The sequence below is a fragment of the Aythya ferina genome, assembly GCF_964211825.1.
Source record: "Aythya ferina genome assembly, chromosome: 20".
NCBI lineage: Eukaryota > Metazoa > Chordata > Aves > Anseriformes > Anatidae > Aythya > Aythya ferina.
Window position 1 is genome coordinate 2,320,509 of NC_140318.1, and position 25,444 is coordinate 2,345,952.

Here is a 25,444-nt window from a genome sequence, read left to right on the forward strand (position 1 = left end):
GAAAGGGAGGTTCCTACCAGAAGGAAAGGACTTCAAAAAATAAAGAAAGAAAGATAAGCCATAGACGAGCAAAAAAGACAATTGTCAGTCTTCAAGCTGCCTGAAAACTGCTGAAAATACCCAACGTTCTGTCACGGCATTAAATAAGGAAATAACTTCTCCATTTACTCCTCAGCAGACTGACAATTCTCACGATTTTAGAGAGTTTTTAGCACACAAGACTGGTGCTAAGCTCAGTTACTCTTACGGATGCAGTTTCTGGGACCATGGGACTTTCAGGTATGGGGCCATGGTCAAGACTTGAGAGAAAGAACATGAGTCAGAGCTCCTGAGCTCTCGTCCTAGCTAGGGGCAGAAGGAAAGTCTGAGAGCAGCACATGGAGCTACTGGAGTCTGTGCTGTTACTCGCTCACTGCCACTCATGGCATTCCCTGCACTTGCCCCCCAACACCTTTAGTGATTAGAAAATGCATCTACCCAAGGCTTCCCTCAAGTCTATGAAATATTTGCAATTCTTATAAAACATGCTAAAGACAACCAAACAATTGTTATATTACGGTATTTTGGTTGTGCACAAGGATATTCAGAAGATGATTATTGCTTTGGGTAGTGCCACAAACACCGCAATGGGCATGAATCCACACTAATGGTATCAGCCGACATCCACGCCTTTCCAACTGCCCAATTTCATCAAGGTTGATTCCAGCAGGTGGTTACACACAACAGGGCTGATCGGGAGGTCTGTGCCTTCGGAGATACAGACTGTTGCTTCTACTGTTGTTGAGAGCAAGATTTGAGGGGATATTTCTAGATCTTGCTTCTACCTGGGGTTTTCTAGCTTACCACGCAAATGCCAGAGGGGCCACTGCTCCTTGGAGGTTCCCTCTGGTGCTTACAGCAGCTCCTACCGAGAATTTTAAAACCTGATTCATTTTTCATCTGGTAGGAATTGACACAGTTGCCACAAAAAAATGCACAAAATAAGCTTTGATATTTCTGTGTCTGTGATCTGTGAGCGGGGCATCGCCAGCACTGTCCGTAGGAGCAGCAGCAGCTCGGGGCAGTCCTGCCCCCTGCTCCCACTGACGGCTCTGCCTCTCCTTGCCCCCACAGCCAACAAACCTGCTCGGAGGTGTTCTTTATTAAAGGGATATTTAGACTTCTATATCAATTGTTTTAATATCACAACAACGCACAGCCAAGAACTCCTCCATCACGCACTGCTTCCCAAGTTACAAATGAGTATGGGTTTTTATTAGACAATTAAGCACCGAACACGTAGAGCAGCATCTCAGCTGGAGCACTACTGCTAAAAATAGCAGGGCTGCCAGCGAGTATTTCTTACAAACAGCACAGCTTAAAGAACTTTGCATAGCTTTTCTCTGGGCATCTGTCAGCCATGCTGTTAAAATTTCAATGAAACACCACAAGAGTTCTGATAGAAAGTGCCACAAAGAGGCTTGAAAAACAAAGCAAAGCTGTAAGAACAGTGGAGCAGGAAGGTCTCCTTTTCCTGACATTTAAGAGGCGCCACCCCTGGAAAAAAAACAACCCATCACTAATGTTTAACTGAACTTGTCACTCACTGCTCCCAGCTCTTCCGTGACAAAGCTTGTTTGTACAATGTTTTTTTTTAGGAAAATAACAGGGATTCTAAGGCACACAGTTTGGGTTCTTTAAAGAAATCCCCCCCAAAGAAGACAGGTAAAGGGGACACCATCCCACTGAAGTCACGCAAATTCTCAGTAAGAAGGGGAAGAGCAATTCTGCATTTGAAATGCCTGCAGCGGTGCCTGCTGAGGCAGCCCCAGGGCACCAGGACTCCATCCCGCCCCAGCGCAGGCACCGTGCTCACCTTGCAGCCCAGACCTGCCTCCTACCGAGCATCCTTGTTTGGTATCAACCACTGGTACAGCCACATGTGCCCAAATACCAAAACCACTCATCTTGTCAAATTTGGTAGGCTATGAATCAGAGGACAACAGGGGAACAGCATCATTTTACTCAGCTTTCTGCCTGCCAAAATAAATACATGCAACATGCAGAGATACTTGTATTCGCGAGGCTAACACTGCGTATCTCCAACTTCTCCATGCTGATACAGAATCAGTTCCTTTTAATAAAAAAATCAAGTTCTTTAGTCACACAGATCATTACAAAACCTGCTCTGTGTTTGTCAGAGAGATGCTGTCCCTCTCAACAAATCTGTTATAAACAATTCCTGGTGCAACCCAAAAGATCAGAGCAACAGCCCAGTAAAAGAGGGGAGTGTGACAGAGGATGTTAGAGGAACAGCACCCTCACAGGCAGGTGCACAAATGAACTTCTGATGGAGGCATTGTATTGTTTGGCATGCAAGAAAGAGAGGGCATTGCAAGTCTATGGAGGTGTTCTGTTCGGTATTCTTACTCATTAGTCCATTCGGGCACTTCTGAGATAGGTCTGGCCAATGCTGATCTCCCAAGAAGGGTAGGTTTGGATGTGATGCAGGTATTCTGATACCCAAGCTCTTGTCACAGTTGGTAGTATCTAAGCTAAGCTTCATTTAGAGCAAGTATAGACCAAAGACACACATGAAAACACATGCTTTTGACAAGTGGAAAGGCATGCAGCTAAGTGTAACTCAAAGAAAAATTATTTGTGGGCCATGAGAAGAGCAAAAGTACTGTTTCAACATTTTATGTGAATTAATTATGTACAAAACCCTGAATCATACTTAACAGGATAGTGAGAATTTTCAGTGAGGACAAAATTTCTCATCAAAGTGAAATAGATTATCCCTTTGCCCCCCAACATCTGGTAACGACAGTGTCCAGGGTGCTGCTCTGGGCTACAGGACAAAGTCCTGGAGAGTTGGAAAGGGAAAAGTTCCACACTGTGCAACACTTTGTGCTCACGGGCTGCGAAGTAAATTTTTAGCTAGGAAAGATTAGAGAGAAGTGATGAAATTTCAGTTAGCTTTAAATATAATAAAGCCTCCTTTGTTGTTATGTCATTTAGTTACATGCTGGGACAAACCAAGTCTCTGCTTCCCTCGTCCCAAGGAAGTGCCTTAACCTAAGGTATTGGCACTCTGGGTACAGGATTATCTCCCATTTATCACTTAAAATGTTTAGATTTAATCAAACAGAGAGAGAAAGACTAAATTCCAGCCGTTTTCAAGAGCTGTGTATCTGAATAGCCCATGCTGAGAAAAAAACAGTCTAACCGTAGCCTCCAAGCCCTCGGTGTTTGGTGGACTAAAATACCGGCCTTTGCAGAAGATCAGTCGGTTTTCTCTTCATAGCAGCCATCAAAGGAAAAGAAAAAGAAAACCTATTTAAAAAATCCTTTTAGTGGAACACCTTGAAAAGCACTTGTGATGAGCAGACCTTGGAGCAAGACATTTACGTCCAAGGTGCGAACAGAGGCAGAAGTATCAGGAGCTCGGAATGTTACCCAATTCTTGGAGCTTTGAAGACAACTGATTGCCTACAGAGTTTTACAGAAGAAAGAACCGAAGCCAAAGCTGCGTTTGGTTCAAACTGCTATTTCTAATTCTTCTTACTGAGAATTTAGACAGCCTCCTGCCTCGGTCCCACTGAGAAAAGTCAGCAACAAAAAGCTGTTTCATAGCAGAGATGTTTAACTGTGGACAAAAAATCCCTTCTAACAAATGACATAAATAAGAGAAGGAGAAGTTCCCTATTTCCATGGCATTTCCTTCTGGAGAACATGCTAGGATGCTGTACAACACATTTTCATTTAGGACATGAGAGCAGAATGCATGAATTTTCAATGTGGTTAGGCACAAAGGCAGCCTGGGTACGTGCATCTTATGTCATTCTGTTGCATGCTGGAACAAAAACTGTTATTACCATGAAACGAAACGTGTCAAAGCTTCCAGTTTTACAATAAATGATTCTGTAATTAAGCAATTTACTTGTAAATTATCAGAAACAGAACCTCATACTCATACAGTACTTTCTGGGATCTCAGAGCACACAGGCTGTGTTCTCCATGACTAACAAGGCAGCTGAATCCCGGCAGTGAATGTGGGTGCAGACACGGGCCCACGAATGCAGCACCTGCGAGCAGTTTCTGTTGGCAAACTGGACCTCCAGAACACTTGCCACTGCCCCTGCTCCTTCGTTGTGTCCATAATTGAGGAGAAGCAGGGACACCGTGCAGAAATCCATAGGGCAGCATACCGCAGGCAGAAGCAGGTGGTGCTTCTATCGAGAATTTTCCTTCTACTCTCTCTGCCTCCCAAGTACCTTCCCCTGCATTAGACAGATCACCTGGTAGTAATCATAATTACAGCCATGATTCCATATATTTACACACGTCTCTGAGCTGAACAGATGGTCCTCAGAAGAAATGGGGATTTCTGCAGGTTTTTTTAAACTACCTAATGTACCTGCAGTGTCTCCCAAATCCCCATGGAAAGCAGAGCCAGGAGATTTCTGACATTATCATCATTCTAACAAAGATTAACAGCAGGGTGAAACCTGTCCTGTTTATCCACCATCAAACAGCAGTAACTTAAGCATGCTGGAGGCACGATCACGAGTCTCCTGGTAGCATTCCTGTTCTGGTCTGAATTGCCATCCCCATCAGCTTTACTGTTCTTCAACTATTCTAGGGCTGGACCTCTCCATGACCAGGAAGGCAAACACCCTAAAGCACGAGATGAATGTGTTATAAGCACCAGGGCTAAGTGGAGAACTCTAAACTCCAAGAATAGGGGATAACATCACATGAAACATCAAATAAGCCGTCTGCCACTCAGAACAGCTGAAAGTGCTATAGATATTTCCGCCTGCTACATCAGATTGTGTCCATCTGGAGTCCCAACAGAAAGCAATCCCCTTCTTTCCTTAGACGTTTGCACAGAAAATGCAAATTCTGTTCGCTTTGCTTATCTGAGATGCACTTCAGCAGCGCTTTCCTGAGGGAGTGGTTCTGTCTTTGTAGCTCAGGAAGCAAGACCCATTTCCCCAAGAGCCACCACCTCGGAGCTGTGCAGGCTGCAGCCCCAGCCCACTCCTCCAGGCCCTCCTGCACACCAGCAGCATCCCTGCGGCGATGCCCGGCACAGCAGCAGGCAGGGGGCTGGCACCGCCCCCCCCAGGGGCTGGGAGTGGGAAGTGGCAGGATATAAATACCTGTTTTTAAACACATCCCTTTCCCCTATTCAGAGAAACGGAGTGATGTAAGCTGAGTGGGCAGAAAGCTGTCCCTTGACTCACAGCAGAGGCGTGCTGCAGCTTTGTGGCCCTGCTGGCAGCAGATGGCAGCACCTGCATCGCATGGGTGCTCCGGGGCAGTGCCGGCATCAGGGATTTATCAGCCAGGCCTGATGCAATGCGCTGAGTGGTTCCAGATGGGGAGAGGGGATTGTGTGCCAGCAGAGATCTCCTCCTCCCTGGTAAACGTGTAACAACTGCTTGATCCTCAGCAAGTCCCCTGTCCAAAAGCTGCTGTGCTGCTCATCTGCTGAAGTGACACACCTTGGAAAAGCTCGACCTCCAGGTACCACGGCTCCACCAGGTCCTCAGGCCCACCTGTGCTCTGCAGAGATCTTGGCAAAGGGTCCTGAGACTGGAGAGAGCCAAAAGTTGTCAAGGGGATGCCCTGAAAACACCCAACTGGCAAAATAGCCCATAGCCAATGCCCCTAAATAACTCCAGTGCTCATGGATTTATGCTAACTTTCCACCAAGGATATCCGGTGCTTGGGTATCTGAGCAAAACAGCAAATGACGCCACAGATCAGTACGTGAGAAAGTGACCCTCAGTTCCTTCCTTCATCTAGGCTTTGGCAACTCACATTTCATCAAACCCAAAAAGCCTCCAGCCTCCTGGTTCCTGCACTCTCCACAGCTCCTGCACCCCTGCAGTCCTGTACACAAACCTTCCAGTGGGACCAGGACCAGCAGTGGTTCCCTTTGCTTCATTCCAGCACTCGCTTCACTCTGTGCAGACTGCCTCCAGACTGCACCAGGCCCTACCTCTGACCCAGCCCGGGACCTTGCTGCTTGACACCGTTACTCCACCACCTGCTTCCTGCATCTCTTACAAAAGCAGAGGGAAAATGAAAATTCTTATCCAGACTTGCAAATCCCTTGAAGATCTACAGATGAGAAGAGCTAAACGAGTGCTGAGTGTAATGATTCTCCTAGCAGGCAGGAATCCTAGAGACATGTGACAAACACAAAATACTCAGGGAGAGATCAACAGCAAGAAGATTTCATTTGGTTCAAATCCAATTTCTTACAGACATTAGGGTTCATTTCCATTTCAATCAAATCTGCCTGCATATTCCTTGTGCTCATGACAAATTATGCCGACAAGTTCATACTGGGTTACCTAAAAGAAACTAACACATTTCGTTTGTCGCAGTCACTGAAATGACAGTAAAATATTTTGGTTTTGAGCAGTATACAAATAAAGGGGGGAAAGGAGCTGTTACAGGCTTGTGAATATACAAACACTCCTCTCTGACAGGCAAAACAGAAAAGAAAAAAAAATGGAAAGAACAACTCTGTCTGCTTAAAGGAAAGGATGAAGCTCGGGGACTGATTTAGCTTCCTATTGTTTTCCCAGTGATGATTCAAAATCCTGAAACAAGTTCTGTATGTCAGGGAAGGAAGAAAGAGGACACTGCACTGAGCTCAATCTTGCATTCCCAGATTGCCTCCTTCACAAAGTGCCGGCTAAATCTGAATCAACTCCAGTGACGCAAGAACAAGGCTGGATTTGTACAAGCACCTGATGGAGGAGGAATTGTTGCAGTTTGGCTTTTTTACTATGTTTTTTATTTTAATTCACCCCCAAACTAAGAAATTATTTTTAATTAATGGCTTTGAGTAAGCTCAAGACCTGATAAATAGGACTGGATTGTCACAGCAGAGGCCAAACACAACCCTCTTCCCTCCTTTCTGCAAAGATAGCTCAACATGAAATGACTCCAAGACACCCGCTCCTTTGACTGCTTTACCGACAGGCACAAGCATCAATAAACATTTATCTCTCACTAGAAGAGAGAGCCAGAATAGCTTATTTTTAAAAATGCAACTGGGTCAGTAGCTGCCTCAAGTAGAATAAATGGGCTGCATGAGTGAGTATGCCCTAAAGAGACATTACTCTGTGGACCTAACTCCTGCTGATGAGGACAAATAGGCCCTTTTAGAGCCGGATTTTTAAAAGCGCAAAGTGATTTGGGAATACAAGTCCCAGAGGTTTCCACAGTGCCTCAGGAGCCCAGTCTTCAGGCTCTTTCTAAAATTGTACCCCTAAACTGTACTCAGCTTTGTAATTCTGAACCCCCTGGTGACACTCAGCTCATGAAGAACAAGTTCTGGCAATTCATCTTGGCATATTGATAGCATCTCTTAATCAAGGGTTTTCAAATCTCTGTAATCATCAATTAGGCCTCCAAACAACCCAGTTAGCTAAAAGCAGCAGTTACCTTAATTAGACAAGTTGAAAAAACGGAACGAGGGATAACTGAAAAGCCTGGGTTAGTTACAGTTACACGAGGTGTTACAGCCACCGCAAGGAACAGCGCCCAAGCCTGACTCCCAGAGCTAAGCTCTGAAAATCAGACACTTCGCCCTCCCCTCACACCCCTGCAGCACTACACAAGCCACCGACCTTCTGGAAAGCTCAACACGAGCTGCCCAGGGAGCAGGCACACTCACAGATATTCGCACTGGTCACTCTGAGCTCCAGTGAGGAAGCTACCTGTAAGCAACAGCACGCGTGTCTGGCACTGTCAAGCAAACAGAAGTGGTGTTGCATTTACCCCTACTAAGCGGCCTGTTCCGGCTCCGGGATCGGCTCCGCTGTCTCTGAAGTCGTGACCTCCGGAGCAGTCGATAGTAGTAGGACGGTCTCCCAGAATTTTTCCTGCTGTTCATTGACATCGTTCTAGCTATGTTACACTACACACATGCAGGCACAGGTTCACTCTCCCCTCTGGCAAAGCAGCAACAGTTCCAGCGTGTAATTAACAGGAGGTTGGTTCTGTGGAGTGGAAAGGGAGAGGGGGGGAGAGGAACTCTTCACTTTACACATTTAAAAAGAAAAACAACAAGAAGAAAACATAAAAAGACAGAGAGAAAAAAAAAAGAGAGCGCAGCACCAGAGTACATGTCTCAGCAGAGGGAGGACTTGCAGCGAGCAAGATAAACTGTGCTAACAATTCCTGCCCCCAAAAAGATAAGCAAGCGTGCTGGAGTTGGAATAGGAAGCCAGAGTTGGCCTGGGCTCTTGAAATATGAAGAAAAGGCTGGAAGAAATCCTGGACTGGATCGTCTCCGCTGGACAGCAGCATCTGATCAACCCGCACGGCAGGAAGCGCGCAGCCGGAGGCAAGAAAGCAGCTGGGCAGCCCCAGGGGACAGTTGGATGTTGCTGGCCCCGGCCATCGGCCATCGGCCATCAGCTATCGGCCATCGTCATCGCCATCGCATCGCTTCGGAGATGAAGTTTCAGGCAGCTCGTTCTGCAGCAGGAGGTATCGAGAAAGGCTGGGCTGGGGAAGGGTATAACGATTTCCGGGCCATGGGACACATGTTAATAATCATCGTGGAGCAAAAGCCCCGGAAAATAAAGTGAAACTTGAGAGGGGAAAACTTTAATTAGAAGTTGAATGAACAGAGCTCCAGACTCCCCTGGAGGCCCGTTTCCTTTCAGCATTGGAGCTGAGTTACAGCACATCCCACCAGCCACGGGACGAGCCCAGTTGCGTTTGGGCTCCGACGGCAGGGAAGATTCCGGCTCTGGCTCACGTTGCTCAATAAAATCACATCGCGATGGGCAGGATTAACGCTTTACGGCAGGGAGGAAAAGAAAATAAAAAATAGACTACCCAGGCAAAAAAAAACTCACTCCACTTTTAGTTTTAAAAGGTCAGGTAAGAGATGAATTGTCCAGATTCTTTCACTGAACTCCTTCCACAGCTAGCACGAGAGGCCCCGAGGGACGGGCGGCGGAGGGCACTTCACAACGTCCCAAGGTCAGCCACTTCTCACCAGTTGGCAGATAACGGGGAAACCTCATCACAGGGCGGTACAAACTGGAAAATGTTTGCACGATAGCTCTCTGTGTTGTGTCCTGGTTTTGGTTTTTCCAGACGTTTGTGCAAAGTTCTTTGTGGTGCCCGGTGAAGCTGCAGGACCAGGCAGGAGGGCTGAGGACGAGCTGATCCCTGCTCAGCTGCGGCTTTTTCGGAGGTTTGTAAGCTCCCCGTGCTTACACCGGGCTGAAACTTCAACAGCAAGAGGCAGGAACTGCTGGATTTGGGTACCTCAATGTGACACCTCCACGTAGTGCTTCATGGGGGAAACAAAACCCCATATTTCTACAAAGACCAGGCCCCTCCTCATCACCAACCATCCACCTTCACTGCAGGATTTCATAAACATACGCAGCCACGAAAAACACTCGAAGTTTACAAAATCTGTATTTTCTTATTTTGACGTTGAGTGGTGGAGACGTGATATTTCTCAGCTGAGAAAGACCCTGCCAGGACACGCAACAAGCCTCAGCTTTTAGCGAAGTCCATGCCTGGTTTTGAGGCCACACATAAGGAATTCAACAGCTTTTAGGCAGCGCAGGAAGGAGCCAATCACCGGGGCAATGACAAGTTCAGGTCAAGGAGGGAGCTCCCAGCTGGACAGCAGAGGCTCCCAGGCCTGGCAGGGGGACCTTGCCCCACATTCCTCTGCCCGTCCACCAGGGCACCAGCAGCCACCACGTCCCGCAGCAGAGCGCAGCAAAAAGGGAAAGGCTCCAGTTACTACGCATCTGCCCTCATCTTGTTATCCAGAATAATTTCTTTTATATATTTGGGTAGATTTACATGCGAAACAAAGCACAGGAACAACCAAAAACGTTTTCCAAGTGACCAGAGACTCGTCCTGTGCAGCGGATTCAGTTCATAAATAGAGCTGGGAACATCTAAAGCTGGGAGGTCTGCAAACACCGAGGCTCAACGACAGATCTGTTGTAGACAAGAAGCCAAATATCCAGGTCTCTCTCTGTGCTTTTGTGTCCTAATAACTGAGCTGCTGGCTCTTAAGAGAAGCTTTTTACTATTACGCTTTTATCATTAGAGATGTCTTTAAAAGAGCCTACCCAATTTATTTTTGCCCTTTTATCATTCCCCAGAGCAAAAAAAAAAAAAGGCACTGATGGAAATGAAAGTTTAAACAAAACCATTTACAAAGCTCACCCAAATTCAGATGACCTCAAAGGGCCAGGGTCACCTGCGCTGGTTTTGCCTAATTGGAGCCAGGTGAGTTGTCCTCGAAGCACCTGGGATGTGGTGAGGCACAGACAGCGGCGATCTCCGGCCCGCCGTGGGCAGGTGGAAATGATCAGGAGGCAGGGGATGGTGGCCCTGCGCTCGTTGTGTGCTCACTCGCTTGTACTTCAGCATCTGTTCCATGTTTAGGCATTATTTTTCTAAAATCAACACAGTACCTTCAGGAACGTTCATGCAGGTGACCATAAAACAGGAGAAGTTAATGAGGGACTATAAACTATCATGACAAGAGAAAGCAGCCCTACAATAAAAGCATAAATGGCTGGGAGTTTGGTGCGAGTTGAGCCAGCTTGCCTCTGTCTCTCTCACTTCAACAAAGTTTTTGAAGGCTTTAAGTTCAGATGCTACAGAGCAGCAGGCACCAAAATGAATGACCCATCTGGGAGGGAATGTGACTGGTCTGGACCTTTCCAATTAATCCAGCGCTATTTTTTTTTTCTTTCTTTTTTTTTTCTTTTCCTTTCTGAAAGCCACATCCTGATACAAACGCTCTATTGTGTCTAGCAGAATCTACCACTTCCAAACGTTAGATATATTAACTGTTCTGGAGGAAAGCTGACAATATTAAAGTCTCTGTCTCTAAAATAACACATCACAGTCTGGCTGTTCCCTCTAAAAAGCAGGAGGATGAGTTCAGTTGCTGGGCTCCGCTGAATCTCTCCATAAGAGGAGCAAACAGAGCCAAACATAGCAGTGGTTTTGGGGCTGGTAACTCCTCCCCCCAAACACCCAACAGAAACCTAACCCATGAAATTAAATACCCACCAAAGCATAACGCCTCGGTAAGATATCCAGTCCCATACACCACTGAGATGGAGAGGAAAATTAGAGCATCCACAGGCAACCTCGCATCCGCTGTCATCCGCGGCTGTTAACCTGCTTATAAGCCCTCTTACTGCTGGATTTATTTCGCTCCTTTACCAAAACTAACAGCATGTGAATAAATTTTTAATTAGGACCAAAATAGGTTCTGGGACAGAGAGCTACACAAACATGGACTTGTTTGCTTTGACATCAAAAGGCGCAGGCTGCTGCCTGAGGGTTTGCGCAGCTACAGTGGGGCTGCTGGGTCCAAGGAGGCAGCCGGAGGCCCTGCCTCCCCAGTGGCTAACACTTGGCTTTTTTATCATTTGTTTATTGCTTAGTGCTGGGAAAATAATGACTGTATTTCAGAGTGCACGTTCCCAAGGCAGCCCCTACCATTAAACCTCTTGCTTTCCCAAAGGGCTTTAGAGGGAAACAATCACTCCTCTTAACTCCCTCAGACGTTAAGGCAAGGAGCTTGGGTTCCTTATTCTGAGAGGGAAAGTTTGATGCTTGTCAAGGGCTCAGCCTGGCCCCAAAAGCTCTGTTTGTAAAGGTATGGCATATGCTGACTTGTGAACTGAACTGAGGCTTTCAAAAGTTAAAATAAAATTAAAAAAAAAAAAAAGTTCTTTTGCCTTGGCCAGTATAGGGAGGAGTAGTGGACATCAGCTGGATTTCTAATTTCCAATTGGTCAATGAACTGCAGGCACATCATCAAGATGCTGAAAAAAAAAGTCCGATTGCTGCCCTGATTTTCCTGTCACATGTAGCTCCACTACTTCTGAGAGCGATTATATTTCTCTCACAATCTGAGGCAAAAGTAATATGGGAGTAATCTCTACCAAGTATCTGGACTTTTAAACAAAAGAGAAATACAGCAGAGCTCTTGCTGGATCTTAGTCCCTCTACATTTGCCTGCTTGAATTTGCTTACAAGTTCATTGCAGTCTCCAGTTCAGCACAGTACGAAGCTGGAAGATTTCCAGGCTTATTGCCTCAAGGCTACTAGGGATATATAAGCTCTACATAGAGCCAGAGAGGAAGGTAATTTCCTTTGTGTAAGGATAACTTAACTTTCAATTCAGCTATACACATGCAAAGAGAAGTAGAACAGACTTTGGTTTTCAAGCAGCAGTGGAAAAGAAGTTTGCATTGAAACTATTCAATTCTATCCTTGTCCATGTCCTAACCTCCCAGCAGGCTGGCTTTCAAAAGGTCTTCTCTACCCCCATCAGCACAGGGGGAAGGGGTCCTCCCTGAAAAGTTTACCTGCTGCAATCTGAGCGGGGGCTTCCATGCTCCTACACCACCCCCCAAGGAAAAGAAAAAAAAAAAAAAAAAAGCAAACAAACAACAAAACCAGCCAACAACAACAAAAGAAGCAATATTTTTAAGCGATTCCAAATAAGAACATCCTCCAAACAGAAGAATATTCAGAAATGCATCAGGGAAATAAGTAAACTATACTTAACCTAGCAAGCTACTGGAGCCAGCTACTTATAAAAAAAAAAATTAAAAGTCAGAAAAAAACTCTTAAAATTATTCTGTTCAGGTAGAATGGACTTGATTTAAAAGTTTGTAAAGTACAATTCTCTCTTTTTTTTTTTTTAAAATAAAAGAAACAATATAATGTTTTCTCATTTTAACTCCACTTATTAGAGAATCTACAGTGACATACTTGAAGACTTAACATGGGAAATTTCATACACACAATAAAAGTGAAATACTTCTTTTCAATATTTTAATGGAAAACAACGATTATTTTAAGACCATGCAGAGACAAATTAATTTCCTTACTTCTTTAGGTGGATTGCAGCAGCTTTTTGATAGCCTTGCAAGAAAGCAGTAAACAGATTTGGAATCAGAATGAGAAACAAAGATTTATATTAAATTTAAACATTGAATTAACTGCTCTCCATTTATTTATGAGGTAGCTACTCCATAGAATATTCTTGCTGTCTGTATGGTGATGAAATCCAAATGGAAGTGGGCAAGTTAATTTATCTAATATAGATATTTAATGACATTAATGAGTAGAAACGGCAGTGCCAACATTAAAAAAGCAAGAGGAAGAATTTGTGTGTGGATAATGTAATATTAAATAAGAGTGCAGGAGGTCTTGTATCAGCTAAATCAGGGCATGAATTCTTTTAGCATGAGTGTTCCCTCGATACAGGCTTATTTACAATCCTTAGCTATATATTTACTGTGGTGGTGCCAAGAGATCCCAAGATCAGCGTCACATTGTTTTGGGATCTGCTACACCACCAAATGAGAGACATTCCTTGTCCAAAGCACTCCTAACCTAGCTAAATGCACACATCATTGCACGCCCTGGAGGCAGAATAATTTCCATGCCCATTTCATGAATGGAGAACTGCAGCCCCAAGGGATTCAGGCAGGGCCACTGGGAAGGCTGTGGCAGAGCCAGGCGTGCACCCCTCAGCCCTCGTCCAAAGAATTAAAGGAGCTTCCTGGCGCTCTCAAGACAATCCCCTCATAATGAATAAGCATTAAGCATAATAATATCTTTTTTTTTCTACAGTATCTTTCATCCAACAGAGCACTGATGCTTTTGCAAATACTTGCTCAGCTCTTCCGTGTACTTAAAACATACAGACTTTCTCTTCTTCACTCAGGTAAATATAAATTTCAAATGAAAGTGCCAACTGTTAAGCAGGAAAGTCAATTGTTTGGTTTCTAATGCATAATGTCCTGATTTTGAGAAATACTTGTCATATATTTAAAAAATATGAACACAGAGTTTGTCAAATATCACGCACAAAGACGGAAGCACGAGAAATAAAACCAGAGCCCAGGAATTCTACCTCTAATTCCCAACAAATCTGCCGACCAAGGAGCTGAGTGTTGAACCACACCGTTTCATTTCTCTATGGAGCAGGCAGCTTCTTGACAGTGGGGATTCGGTACAACACACCAGCTCCGGCAGTGTGGAACAGGCAAAGAGAAGGTCAACAAACATGTTGTTCGTTGTGCTGGAGGGACATGGAGTGCCTGGTGAAAAACAAGTAGGAAAGGCTGCTCAGTCCCCAGGCAGGTTACAGGAACGCCAGCGAGAACCCGATCGGAGGCGCTTCCTGCACCACGCAACGAGCTCGGTGCTGCAAGGGAACAGGGAAGAAGCCCAGAGGCTGACCTCAGAGCTGAGCGCTTCCTGACCACTTCCCAGCAGAACAATAGAGCTAAAGAACACAAACCTTCCCAAAGCAGCTTCCAGCTAGCTGGGGGAGGCCAAAATAAAATCAGTTAACTTACTCTAAAGTTACTGACATGTATTCCTAATAACAAAGGATGCTCTACTCGGGTAACTTGGTTTATAGCCTGACTGGCAGCGATGCTAATAAAATGTAGGAAATCCAAATCTCTCTTAAGATTTGTGCTATGGATTCCCATAGAACTCATTAAGGACTTTAATACATGAAGTCCAACACAAATTGATGAAGAAACTTTTGCCAGAATCACACATCCGATGCCTCAAAAGAGTCTGCTGCTTTAAATAACTCAGGAGAAAAACAAAAAAACAGCACATGAACATACAATCTCCATTGTATAGCAAAAATTCCCATAGCAAACATCCCAGCAAAATGAAAACTCTTGTACAAAGTAACACATTGAACAAAGCCCCCCATACAGAGATGGGAACAGCACAACACTTCCTAGCACCGTGCGTCCTCCATGAGTAGCTGCTGGGAGGAAATATTTGCTTAAGCCCGATTATTCTTTACAAAAAGCTTATTACTAAAATAAAATGTTAACAATGATTCATTGAGTGATTAACAGAGTAACTTCAGCTCTGGGTTTCCAAAGATCTCCCATTTCCTCCTCCAAGACAAAATTAAAGCACTACGCTGTTATGACCTCTGCAAGCTGACCCGTGGGGTCTGCTGTGAACTCAGCTTACAGCCAACTGAAATGTATTCACTGAACTGCTTTTATTCCTTCTGAACACAGTCGAGCTAGCACTGCTATTTACAGGGGTCACCTCACTAGCCAGACTAAAACAAACAGACTTCCTTTTAGCAGGAGGATCCAGCCACACAGAATCCCCCCCGACAGCCAACAGCAACTCACTCAGAGCAGAGGCAGCCACGCAATGCACACCCAAACGAGCACAAGACATTTTGTCAATGGGAGAAGGAAGAAAGTTGTAGGGTTTGTTCAGAGATGATTCACCTCAGCCTCATAATACAACTGCTCAGAAATTCTGTATTTACAGTAACAGACAATGATGGGGGTTTTTTCCCAGATTTGTGCTAATATTAACCACCACATTTACCATATGGCAGTGTGATTTTTTTCCTTGCAGTTATTATTATTTTATAGATTTTTTGTTCAAGTCAAATACTGGGAAAAAAATATTTGGTCAAAAATGTTTTTATTATGATTTCAATGGGCAATAAAAGTTCTTTTACTTCAGTCCCTAAGGTGATAGAAGTCTGGCATCACTGGCTTGGTATGCCAAACGTGTTGTTATAAGCAGAAGCGTCAGCTATTTTTTGCGTGTTCTGACATAGTGGTTTTCCTATGTGGTGTGCTGAAAGGCCAGGAAAATTGATCAACCTTTCAGAAAGTTGCTGCAGGGCATCATTATCCTTGTTTGCATGGAAATCTGCTCTGTTCCAACTCCAGGTGGGGAGAAGACTTTTACAGGTGGTAGGGCCGTTTAGTAGCTGACTTTGTGCACAAACAGCATTTACCTATCCGAGGAATCCAGCTCGCTGCGAGGGAAGCAGCCGCTTTCCTACTCACCTACTGCTGTGCAGATGTTTCCAAAGTGCTACATAAGGGCACGTGAGATTTACACAGTGGTGTGAATCAACACTTGGGGTGTTTAATCTCATGGTAACATCACACTGAAAGCAACATCTCTGTTGACAAGTGGAAGGAAAGATTAAATTGTTTACACATGCTACGTAAAGCTTACTTCCTGATTCATTAATAGATGAGACCCTTCTATTCAAGTTTAAATGCCTGATAATGATCGTACACTCCTATAACAAATCTCCGATTTATATACACACAATTCAAACTTCATTTTCCATGTGACAGATTATCTTCTTCCTTTCCTTGCCACATCATTTGCAAAGTATATTACAACTACAGTTGCTTGTTTTACTTGTTTTTTGGCACCAGAATAGACTCCGAAGGAATGTTTTTGGCAAGTATGCTCTTTAGCCATCTTCCTTATCAGACTTACATGACAGTGTATCACAGAAAACACCATCCATTTTAAAAGCTTACCCTGTTAACAAGTTAAAAAAATAAATAAAATGTAGCTATTGTTTTTAAAGACTGCTTTACAAAACCAACTGGAAATCCTTCAATCAATTTTAAATACCACTGAGAGCTCATTTTAATTTACGTTCTTCCTTCTGGCATGAAGTCTAAGCACAGCAACACAGTACTGGTCTGAAAGAAGTTACTGTTCAAGTTCAGTATATCCCAGAAAGCGAAGACCCTCCTTAAAACAGCACAGACACGATAAACAACCTAAGGGCCGCACTAGGGATGGGATATTGTGAATGTGGAACCGTGCTGAAATCAGCTAACCTTTCCGGTCCCCAAGCTCTGCTGTGTCACGATTCACCTCTGCAACTCGTCACACCGCCAGGGCTAGGTCTCAACCACCTCACAAGCCCTGTGCAGAGATCTGGTTGGTAACCTGACAAGTGACACTCCAAACTCAAATGTCAGAAATGGTGTTTTTTTTTAAATAGTTGGGTGCCTTAAAACACTCTGCCTAAGAGACACAGATCATTGTCCTTGGTTTACAGAACACATGTTCACTCCTGGACAGCAATGCAGGAATCATTTCCTTATTCCCCATCTTAACACAAGTAACTTGGTCCTCAGCCTGTGTGCTGAGCCTCCCAACAACAGGTACTTACGTCCATTATTTTCAGCAGAGAAGGAAATGCAAACACCTGCTACAGCCGAAAACGCAAGATTTCCAAACAAATTCTACAAAGAATGAGATATTCAACATGAATTTAATAAAAATCACAAGGGAGCCTGCAGCACGCAAGCAATGCATAGTTCCTCAGTACGTGACAGTGCAAAGAGCCCTGCTGCACTGCCCACTGCAGCACAGCCCCTACAGAAACTGTACCGTCAGCCTTTGGTAACCCCAGTCTAACTCCAAACTCTACCTATCTTTTTCTTTCTAAATCATCCCCAGGACAAGAGCAGAATCTCTTTTGAAATGTAAAGGCTCTGTAATAAAATTTAGGAACAACATATGGTACAAATATCAAGCGTGAACATCTCTTCCCATCTTGTACGTTTCAAAGACTGTGCAAACAGCACTTTTCCCTCGTTTTGATCCTGCAGCCAAAATGAGTCATCTGTGAACAATTATGGCTCTGGCAGGGGCCTGACTGTTTGAGAATGAAAGGAAACACTTTATTATTGAAATGAACAGTATGCCAAGCCAAGAGGCGACTGCAGAGAAATGTTAAGAGTCCTTTGTCCTCCTTCAGCCAGCAAAATGGAAAGCACTGGATGCAGCACCCTCCTCTCAGATGCCGGTAACACCTAATTGCAGTTTGGGCCGTGTAAAAGCATGAGGAAGTGTGAGCTGGGGAGAAGAGCAGTACGTACAGGGCCCAAAAAGAAACAGAGAGCCACAAAGCAGGAGGCCTGGCTTAAGGAAGCGTTGGTTATTCCTGGCTTAGTCCTCCCAGAGGAGCAGTGAACGCATTAAAGGAACGTACAGAGGCCACAGAGCTGCAATCCCAAACTATTCACAGGCTGTTGTGAGTTCGGCACAGGGTGAGTCTTGCAGGCTCCTTGGAAAGGGAATGAATGGAATTCCGCAGGATGAGAAGCAGCAGCACCAGGACTGTTCGGCAGGGACACTGATCCTCCACTTGTAGCTCTTCTTCAGCACTGAGACCTCCGGAGCTGCAGGGGTAACGGCACGGTGCAGGCTGCTCACAGAGGTGGGCAGGGCAGCTAGCGGGGAGGTTATGGGTCTGACAGCCTTGGCAATGGTACGAGCAGGGGGTTAAAAATTGGGCTATGAACTACATACGTGCAAATCATTTCCAATACATTCTCATCTTTCTTTCCAAGAGCAGCTTGCAGAGGGAGGAGGTACATTATGGTAATCCTCGCTCAGTGCCTAGAGGCTCTTTAAAGGCTGTTAGAGTTGATAGGATGAGAGGAGAGAGCAGCGTTCACAGGACGGAGAGCGGAGATTCCCCGGTCACCCCCCAGCTCTCCCAGCCCGAGGCTGCAGCCCCGGGGCTCTGCTGCCCCCCGCCGGCCCCACAGCGCCGGCTCCGCGGGGAGCCCCTGAGCACCCCCGGGACCCCCCCGGGACCCCCCTCCATGGGCACCCCCTGCACTGTCTGCACCGGCCCCAGAACACAGCCTAAGCGGGCAGGTCACGTTTTCTCCCGAGATCTGTTTTCCCCTTAAAAGCCCTCCTCGAGGAGCTCTTGGCGGAGCTGAGAGATCATTTTTCTTCCCCCAGAAAGCAGGAACTGAAATACCAGGGCCAGGCCTCTCGCACGTGTTGTTTTAGCTGAGTAAAATTTGCCTTTGGCATTAAAGGCCACCTAGAAAATAAACACAAGGTCGCGCTCTGCGTTTGCTGCTCAGACATTTTCATACCCACGTTCTAAAGACGCTTAACCCAAAATTGCCTCTGGTTTACCTGCAGGAACCCCCCAGGGGTCCCCGGCTGAGCTGCTCCAGCCCTGAAACAAGGCGATATTTGGTCGCTTCTACTGCTGAATTTTACCCACTGCCGGGGTAGCATTTCCTTAAAACACTTCCAGCTCCAAGGAAAGGAAAACAAACATATTTGTTTTGCAGTAATATCTAAATAAGACACACGAAAGGCAGGGAAATGGCTCAGGTGAGCCCAGCACAAAGCAGCGGCAGAGACCCGCATCCTGCCCGTGCTGTCGGCCAGGAGCTGGGGCAGGTTCCCTGGTGCTGTACCTGGGGGAGGATGGTCACACATCCCAGACACAGAGGCAAAGCTGGGGTCTGGCCTGCACTGCATTTTTCATTTTGTTCATGAAAAAGAAGTCGATCTTGTAGGATGCTGAGCAGTCTGAATTCAGCTAGCAAAACTCTCACACACGTGCTTAATTTCCAGAATATGACTCTTCTCAATAAAGCCTGAGCACTATAGGTTTCATTACTTCCATCTGTAATAGCACACAGTCCTAAATACGCTCAAAATCTTTCACCCACATCAGTTCCTGGCCATAACGAGGGCTTTACAGCACTGCAGGGTAACTTTCCCAGCTTTCCCCACCTGCTTTTTTTCCATGGCATGCTACAAAGCATGAGGAATTAATAATTGCTAATCCAATGACTGTGATACTTTACTGCATACAACTGCCTTAAACATGTGCTAGCAACAAACGATGCCGGAGTCCTAGATAGAACTCGATGTCTAAAAGCTGCCTCTGCTTTCAGAGATCCATCACATGCAACAGCCAGATGCCAAACACCCTGTGCCCAAGCCAGGCCTTTGTAAAGGAGCAGCATGACTCGAGAGGGGAGCAGAGGACAGAGACCAGAGTTGTGCTGCTCCAGCTTTGCCCCAGTCACCACAGGACTTGGAACAAGCCGTAGGGTGCCTGTTTCCAAACTAAAAAGGGACCAGAGAAGTATTTTAACTCTAAAGAGTTACAAGGCTTATTGCTGCAACGTCCTTTGAGAGCCTTGAACAGGGTAAGAATCAAGAACTTGGGCCCATTAGATGATCCAGCTGCCTGACTCCAAGTCACCTCCCAGCCCCGCTGGGACATTACACCCAGCCCCTGCTGATTTTTCCCTTTCTCAGTGGAAGAAGGGGCTCCAGGCTGAAGCACGCAGCGCGGTTCTGGCGTAGCCTGCCTCATCTCGAGCAATGCTATCACCCACTTGTCCTGCTGGAGCACACTGCACAAGATGACTAAGAAAAATCTCACCAAGTGAAGAGGAGAAAAGAGGCTGGTGGAGCTGCTGGCTACCTGCCAAGTCTCTACACTCTGGTTTTTCATTTTTAGTTTCTGCTCTTTGCTGGAAACTTTCTACTTATGCTCTGGTTTCCACGGCAACTGCATTTCTTGCCTTTCTTCTCTAGCATTAAATTTTTTATTTGATTTCCCTTCTTCCCAAGACAAGACTTTCTTTTCCTTTTGAAAAAAAAGAATTAAGTGTTGTCTTCTCTTTGGTTGCTGATATTTTAGAGGTGAGAGAGACTTCACTCTCGATCTGACGGTGCATCTGTACATAACATCAGCAGAGAGGTAACCTTCAAAGTGGGAATGTCAGGGGATTCCCTTGCAGTAAGCCCACTTACCATAGCTATCTTACAGGTAACAAGGTTACTACGTGCAGGAGTTCCAGATACTGAGGAATCCAACATTAAAAGGAAAAAAAAAAAAAAAAAAAAAAAAGGCTGTTTTTCTTATGAGGCCAGACCTGGCCATTTTTTCTACAGCTAAACATTCTATTTTGTTTAAAAGCATTACTCATGATTCCTGAGCAGTCTCAGGAGAATACATAAATAGCTTTAAAATGTATCTGCATTAGGAAGGCGGCCTTCAGTTCCTCCAATCCATAAGGGCGTTCACAGATTTTCACTGACACTCTCCTCACTTGGCTGGGAGAGGTGCTAAAGGCAGGGGACGAGTTGAAGGGACCCTGCCCCTGCTGCTGGTGATCTGCCCAAGGGCAGTGCCACGCATAACCTCACACCAAGTGCACAGAGACAAAAATCCCCCTCTCACGGACCTTAAGCTAATTAATTTGTCTTTCCCTTGCCATGCTGGGACTGAATTAATCTGACAACCTGAATTAATTTGAGAATGAAAAAAATCATCAGAATAGCAAGTTTGGATTAGATTTAGTCATCTGATTTTTCCAAGCGTTAGGTTTGTCATAAGCAGGAACAGTTTACATGCTGCAAAGCACCAAAATAACGCAGGTTTTCATTCCATTTCACTACGAGATCCTCTCCACATCTATATTCTCCAGCACATTCAGGCCATAAACTGACCCTTCTCTGTAGCTGTAGATTACAAGGTTTTCAGTCTTATCTCTGCCTGTTGGGATTTCACAGTAAATTCTTTCAGGACTGAATAATTAAAAGAAGCAAAAATATAGCATTTGGCTCACATGAAAACACAAACAAATCTGTCCATGGGTGCTATCTTGTTTGCAGCACATGTGCACAGATTTCCATGTAGGATTGAGGCTTAGTGCTCTGTTTGTTTAGATTTTTCATTACTCAGTACTGCAAGCATAAGGTAAATTACTCTATAAAGACCAAAACTGGAACAACTCTAAAAGTGAGCTGACCTTATGACCATCCTAAATAATTCTTTAACCCCATTTTGCAGGTTAGGGATTCTTAGTACTCGGAAAAAATAATGGAAATGGGTACAGTGTAAGGAGTTCTGTTTTCCATACTTCCCTCCTCTTCTCGAATTCCTTCCTCCGATGAATATCAAGGCCAGAAATTCACAGGATCTTGTAAAAATCTGGCCATATTCAGTGAGTTTGGCAGCCAAGCTATTTTAATTGTCAGATATTAAATTTATCTGCCAAGACCCACATTGTAAAATCTCATTACGACACGCACTGTGCACAAACTCCCCATCCATTGGTTAACTGCAGGCCAGAGCCCCCCGATTCAGCTAAAGGTCAGAAGAAAAGTTTGACAAAGCTAAGCACAGCCTCCGTTTCCTTCCCTCTAGGCTGACAGGACTAGGGAACTCCAAGAACTGCCTTAGGCGCAGCCCCCGAGATTGCAGCCGTAATGTGTCATTGATGTGGCCGCAGGCAGGTTTCGTGTCTCCAGTGCTTCAGCTCCCAGAGCGGGATTGATTTAGACAGGCAGCAGCTTCCTCAGCTGCTGTGCTGAGGTGAGAACAGCCAGGCTGCCCCCTGCTCCTCTCCTCGATTTAATGATTTGCTGGCCAGACCACAGAGAGCGCCTCAGTACTTCACAGAGCCGTGCTGCGTGATTTGTTGGTTGCTGCTCCTCATCTGTAATTGCAGTGGGGAAGGCTGATCAATCACCGGAGCTTCCTAATACAATGTTTTGATATACAGCAATGAAGAGGCTTCAACCTGGCCTATCTTTTTTGAAAACATTCTAATCTTTCAAATAAAGATCTGTAAGCTATCCAAAGAGCAGGTCTGGGGAAGGCTGGGAGTCATGTAGGGCTTGCACTGCCTGACCCCACGGAACGTAGCCGCTCCCTCAGAGAGCAGAACGAGCACTCCCTTCGCTTACTGCATCGGCAAGAAGAGGCTGAAAATAAAATGTACAAATCTTCACCGCTGTAAGCGTTAACACCCAACTCTCAAGTCATGGAATCAACATACTTTTGTTGATGCTGCTGGTCTGATCGCTTTGTGGGTGTCAGAGGACACTTCTTTAATCCCACTGCACTTCCCCGTTGAACACAGCCTTCCTCTACAAATGCTTCTGCACTAACTATTTCCATGTCCTTCTGCATCTGGGTACGTGCACGTACACAGACACACAAACTCTTATAGGCGACCACATCTAAAACTATGATGACATTTCAAAAGCAAAAAAGTAACATTATAAACCAGAGTGTCACTGACATAGCACAGAGTCGTACTCCTTTGTTGCTTCTCGTACTGCACTGAGCTGGAAGGCTCACCCCTTCAAGCACTTTAAGGGAAAGCAGGGGTTGTTGAACTAAAACACACTTGAAGGCAGAGCGACACAAACCTGGAATGCAAACATTGCGGTCACTCCTCACGCTGAATATTGTTGGTACTACACAAGTCAGTGAACAAACAAGAAACGGCATAGCTGTTTGATCACCATTACCAATGTTTCCTCGCCTCTGCGACGTGTAAGCTGAAAATCCTTCCCAGGTATCAGAGCCTCATTTACTCTGCTCACGGCACTTCTTGATCATGGTCTCTTTTAAGGAAAAAGATCGAACAGGCAGGGAAGGGCTCTCATTTCTCTCTGTCTCACTCCTTGCTATCAGCTGGTGTTTACTGAATTCTGCATAGTTCACTCGGTGAGCTGTACGTTGGTATGTGGAACTTCACTCTGCTGCTGATCTTCAGTGCATTTGTAATTAAAGAAAAGGATTAAGAGGGACTGTCCCAGAATAACAGAATTGTAGCCTGTAATTGGAATCCTGCAGCACCGTGGTGTCATTAATCACATTTATTATGGTGCTGCCTAGGGAATGGGGACTCTGACTTGCAAAACACCGACGAGCATAGAGAGGTGTCTCTGGCCAAAGGGAAGTCGGAGCGCTGTACTCTGACACGCAGCAATTCACAAACTCAGAATATCAACAGCCCTAGGGTCAGTAAGATAGAGAGCAGGTGGGGAACAAGCTCAAGTGCCTGCAAGAGGAAGAGCCTCATCCTACGTGCATAGCTGTACAAATGTACAGCCCTGTGGGGGTGAGGGGGGTGCTTCACCTCGCATTCCCTTTGGGTACACACAGAGCCCCGGATTCCAGCAGTGACACCCAAGTGAGGGCACAAAAATAAACCCCAATGCTTTGTCTTCCACGCAGCTTTCGGATTGAACTACATGCACGTGGGGCCTTCTGCTCACAGAACAGACTAGAGTGTTCTGGGATGTGTCTTCAGATAAAGACTGGGACAAATTATTATCAAATAGCACAGCCTGTTAGTCCCCAGTGGGATGTCAGAGTCTCTGGAGGTAAAAAGCATGACTGAAGGGGATTCCTGGGTAGCTGTGCTGTGTATCTCTACAATCCTTACTGTCCTCATTATTCCCTCTACCAAATTTTACAACTTTTTCTAACTGCACTGTTACCATCACACCTTCCCAATAACGTCCATATTTTAATTGCTCTCATTAATTTCCGGGGGTTTAACAGAATACAATCTTAAGACAATTTATTGAGACAATTAAAATTTGGAAAACAAGCTTCTCCGTGCTCCATAAAGCACAGCAAATTTATTTGCTGCAGTCAGTAAAACTCTGCTGCCTAAAGCTGTGCAGTAACTCAGCAGAGCTTGAGCAGTAACTGTGGGACCCTTAAAGTTGAACAATTCAGACAATCAATTAGAGCTCAGCTTGGGCCCTCGGGGGCTGGCTGCAGAAACATCACGGGTTAAAGTGGCTTCTACACATAGAGAAGCAGGAAAGGATTGGGAAAATAAAAGCTTAGCAAAAGTTTGGAGAGTTGATGGTTAGTTTGTTGTTCAGCTGCTGGATACGACCTTGTTATGCCTGAGTCTGGTCACCAGAAGTGGCTTCTTGGCATCGTATCCTTCAAAGCTCTTGTGGAGAAATCAAGGCAAACTGTAACCTCTAAGGCTCACCAAGAAACAATTACCGAAGAGAGCACCAATATATTTAATGAACACAAAATACACAACTGAGAAGCCTGAGGTTTTTAAACAAGACAAAGTGATAAAGTGACAGGAGCACTCTTCTATCCCTACCATGGTCTGCTGCAGGATGTTGAAAGAGTCATTTTGCTTCTCTCCAAAGACATTTCAAAATGCACCATAAGATAATACATAGATCTGTTGTAATAGGTGTAATCTCTATCTCTCTCTCTCTTTTTTTTTTTTTTAAATGTCTGACAGTTAAATAAGTTCAAGTTTAGTTTTGATATTCTTCATCCTCCAAATCAAAAAGAAAACAGCTGGAAACATTACCAATTTGTAAGAAGGCTGCAAGCGCTTGGATACCCCACCCTCAAGCCGCAGAGCATGTATTTATTCAAGGAAATCACTTTATTCAAAACAGACCACCAGAAAAAGAGCTTGTCTTTAGACTGCCTCAAAGAAGAGATGTCACACTAGGTATTTTTGCAGTTACTTATAGAACAGCCAGTTGTTTGAAGCTATCTGTCTCTCTGATGTAATTATTAAGTGACTTGAAAACACAATCAGCCTGAGTACCAATAAACTTGGTTTATATACCGAACAAGCAGCACTGGCAGGTTATAAATTGCAGAAGTAATGTCACACCAGAGTTCAACTTTCTGCTTAGTCACACTTTACTGCTCCGGCACTGTACAAAATAACCCCGGCTTTCATTACTAATAAAACACAACATTAATTGCTCAAAATAATAGCAGCCTTGAAACTGTGCCCAACCAGTCAACCAGTGCACCATGCTGGCTTTTTTTTGTTTGTTATTATTTTTAACCTACGTGGTAACCTCAAACCCACTGCTAGTTATTTCTCTAAAGGCAGCTGCACCACGTGCAGGTTTCTTTCAGGTCTCTGAAATATCCCATCCAAAGTAGCTGTTCAGAACCTGCAGACGACAGCAAAATCTCTAGTCACAACATTCCTACTGAAAC

At 45.0% G+C, this 25,444-nt stretch overlaps 1 protein-coding gene across 7 annotated transcripts in view; it reads right to left on the reverse strand.

The window, feature by feature from the left end:
• DAB2IP (DAB2 interacting protein) overlaps window positions 1-25,444 on the reverse strand; it is a 210,784-nt gene that overhangs the window by 135,603 nt on the left and 49,737 nt on the right. For 3 of the 7 annotated variants that reach the window (XM_084493798.1, XM_084493799.1, XM_084493794.1), the window contains exon 1: window positions 7,789-8,147. The exons of 3 other annotated variants lie outside the window; for them this stretch is intronic. In XM_084493798.1, coding sequence (XP_084349924.1) covers window positions 7,789-7,909 — 121 coding nt within the window. In that variant the 5' untranslated portion in view covers window positions 7,910-8,147. Of the gene's footprint in view, window positions 1-7,788; window positions 8,149-25,444 lie in introns of those variants that run through there. One more of the 7 variants, XM_084493800.1, reaches the window with a different exon arrangement.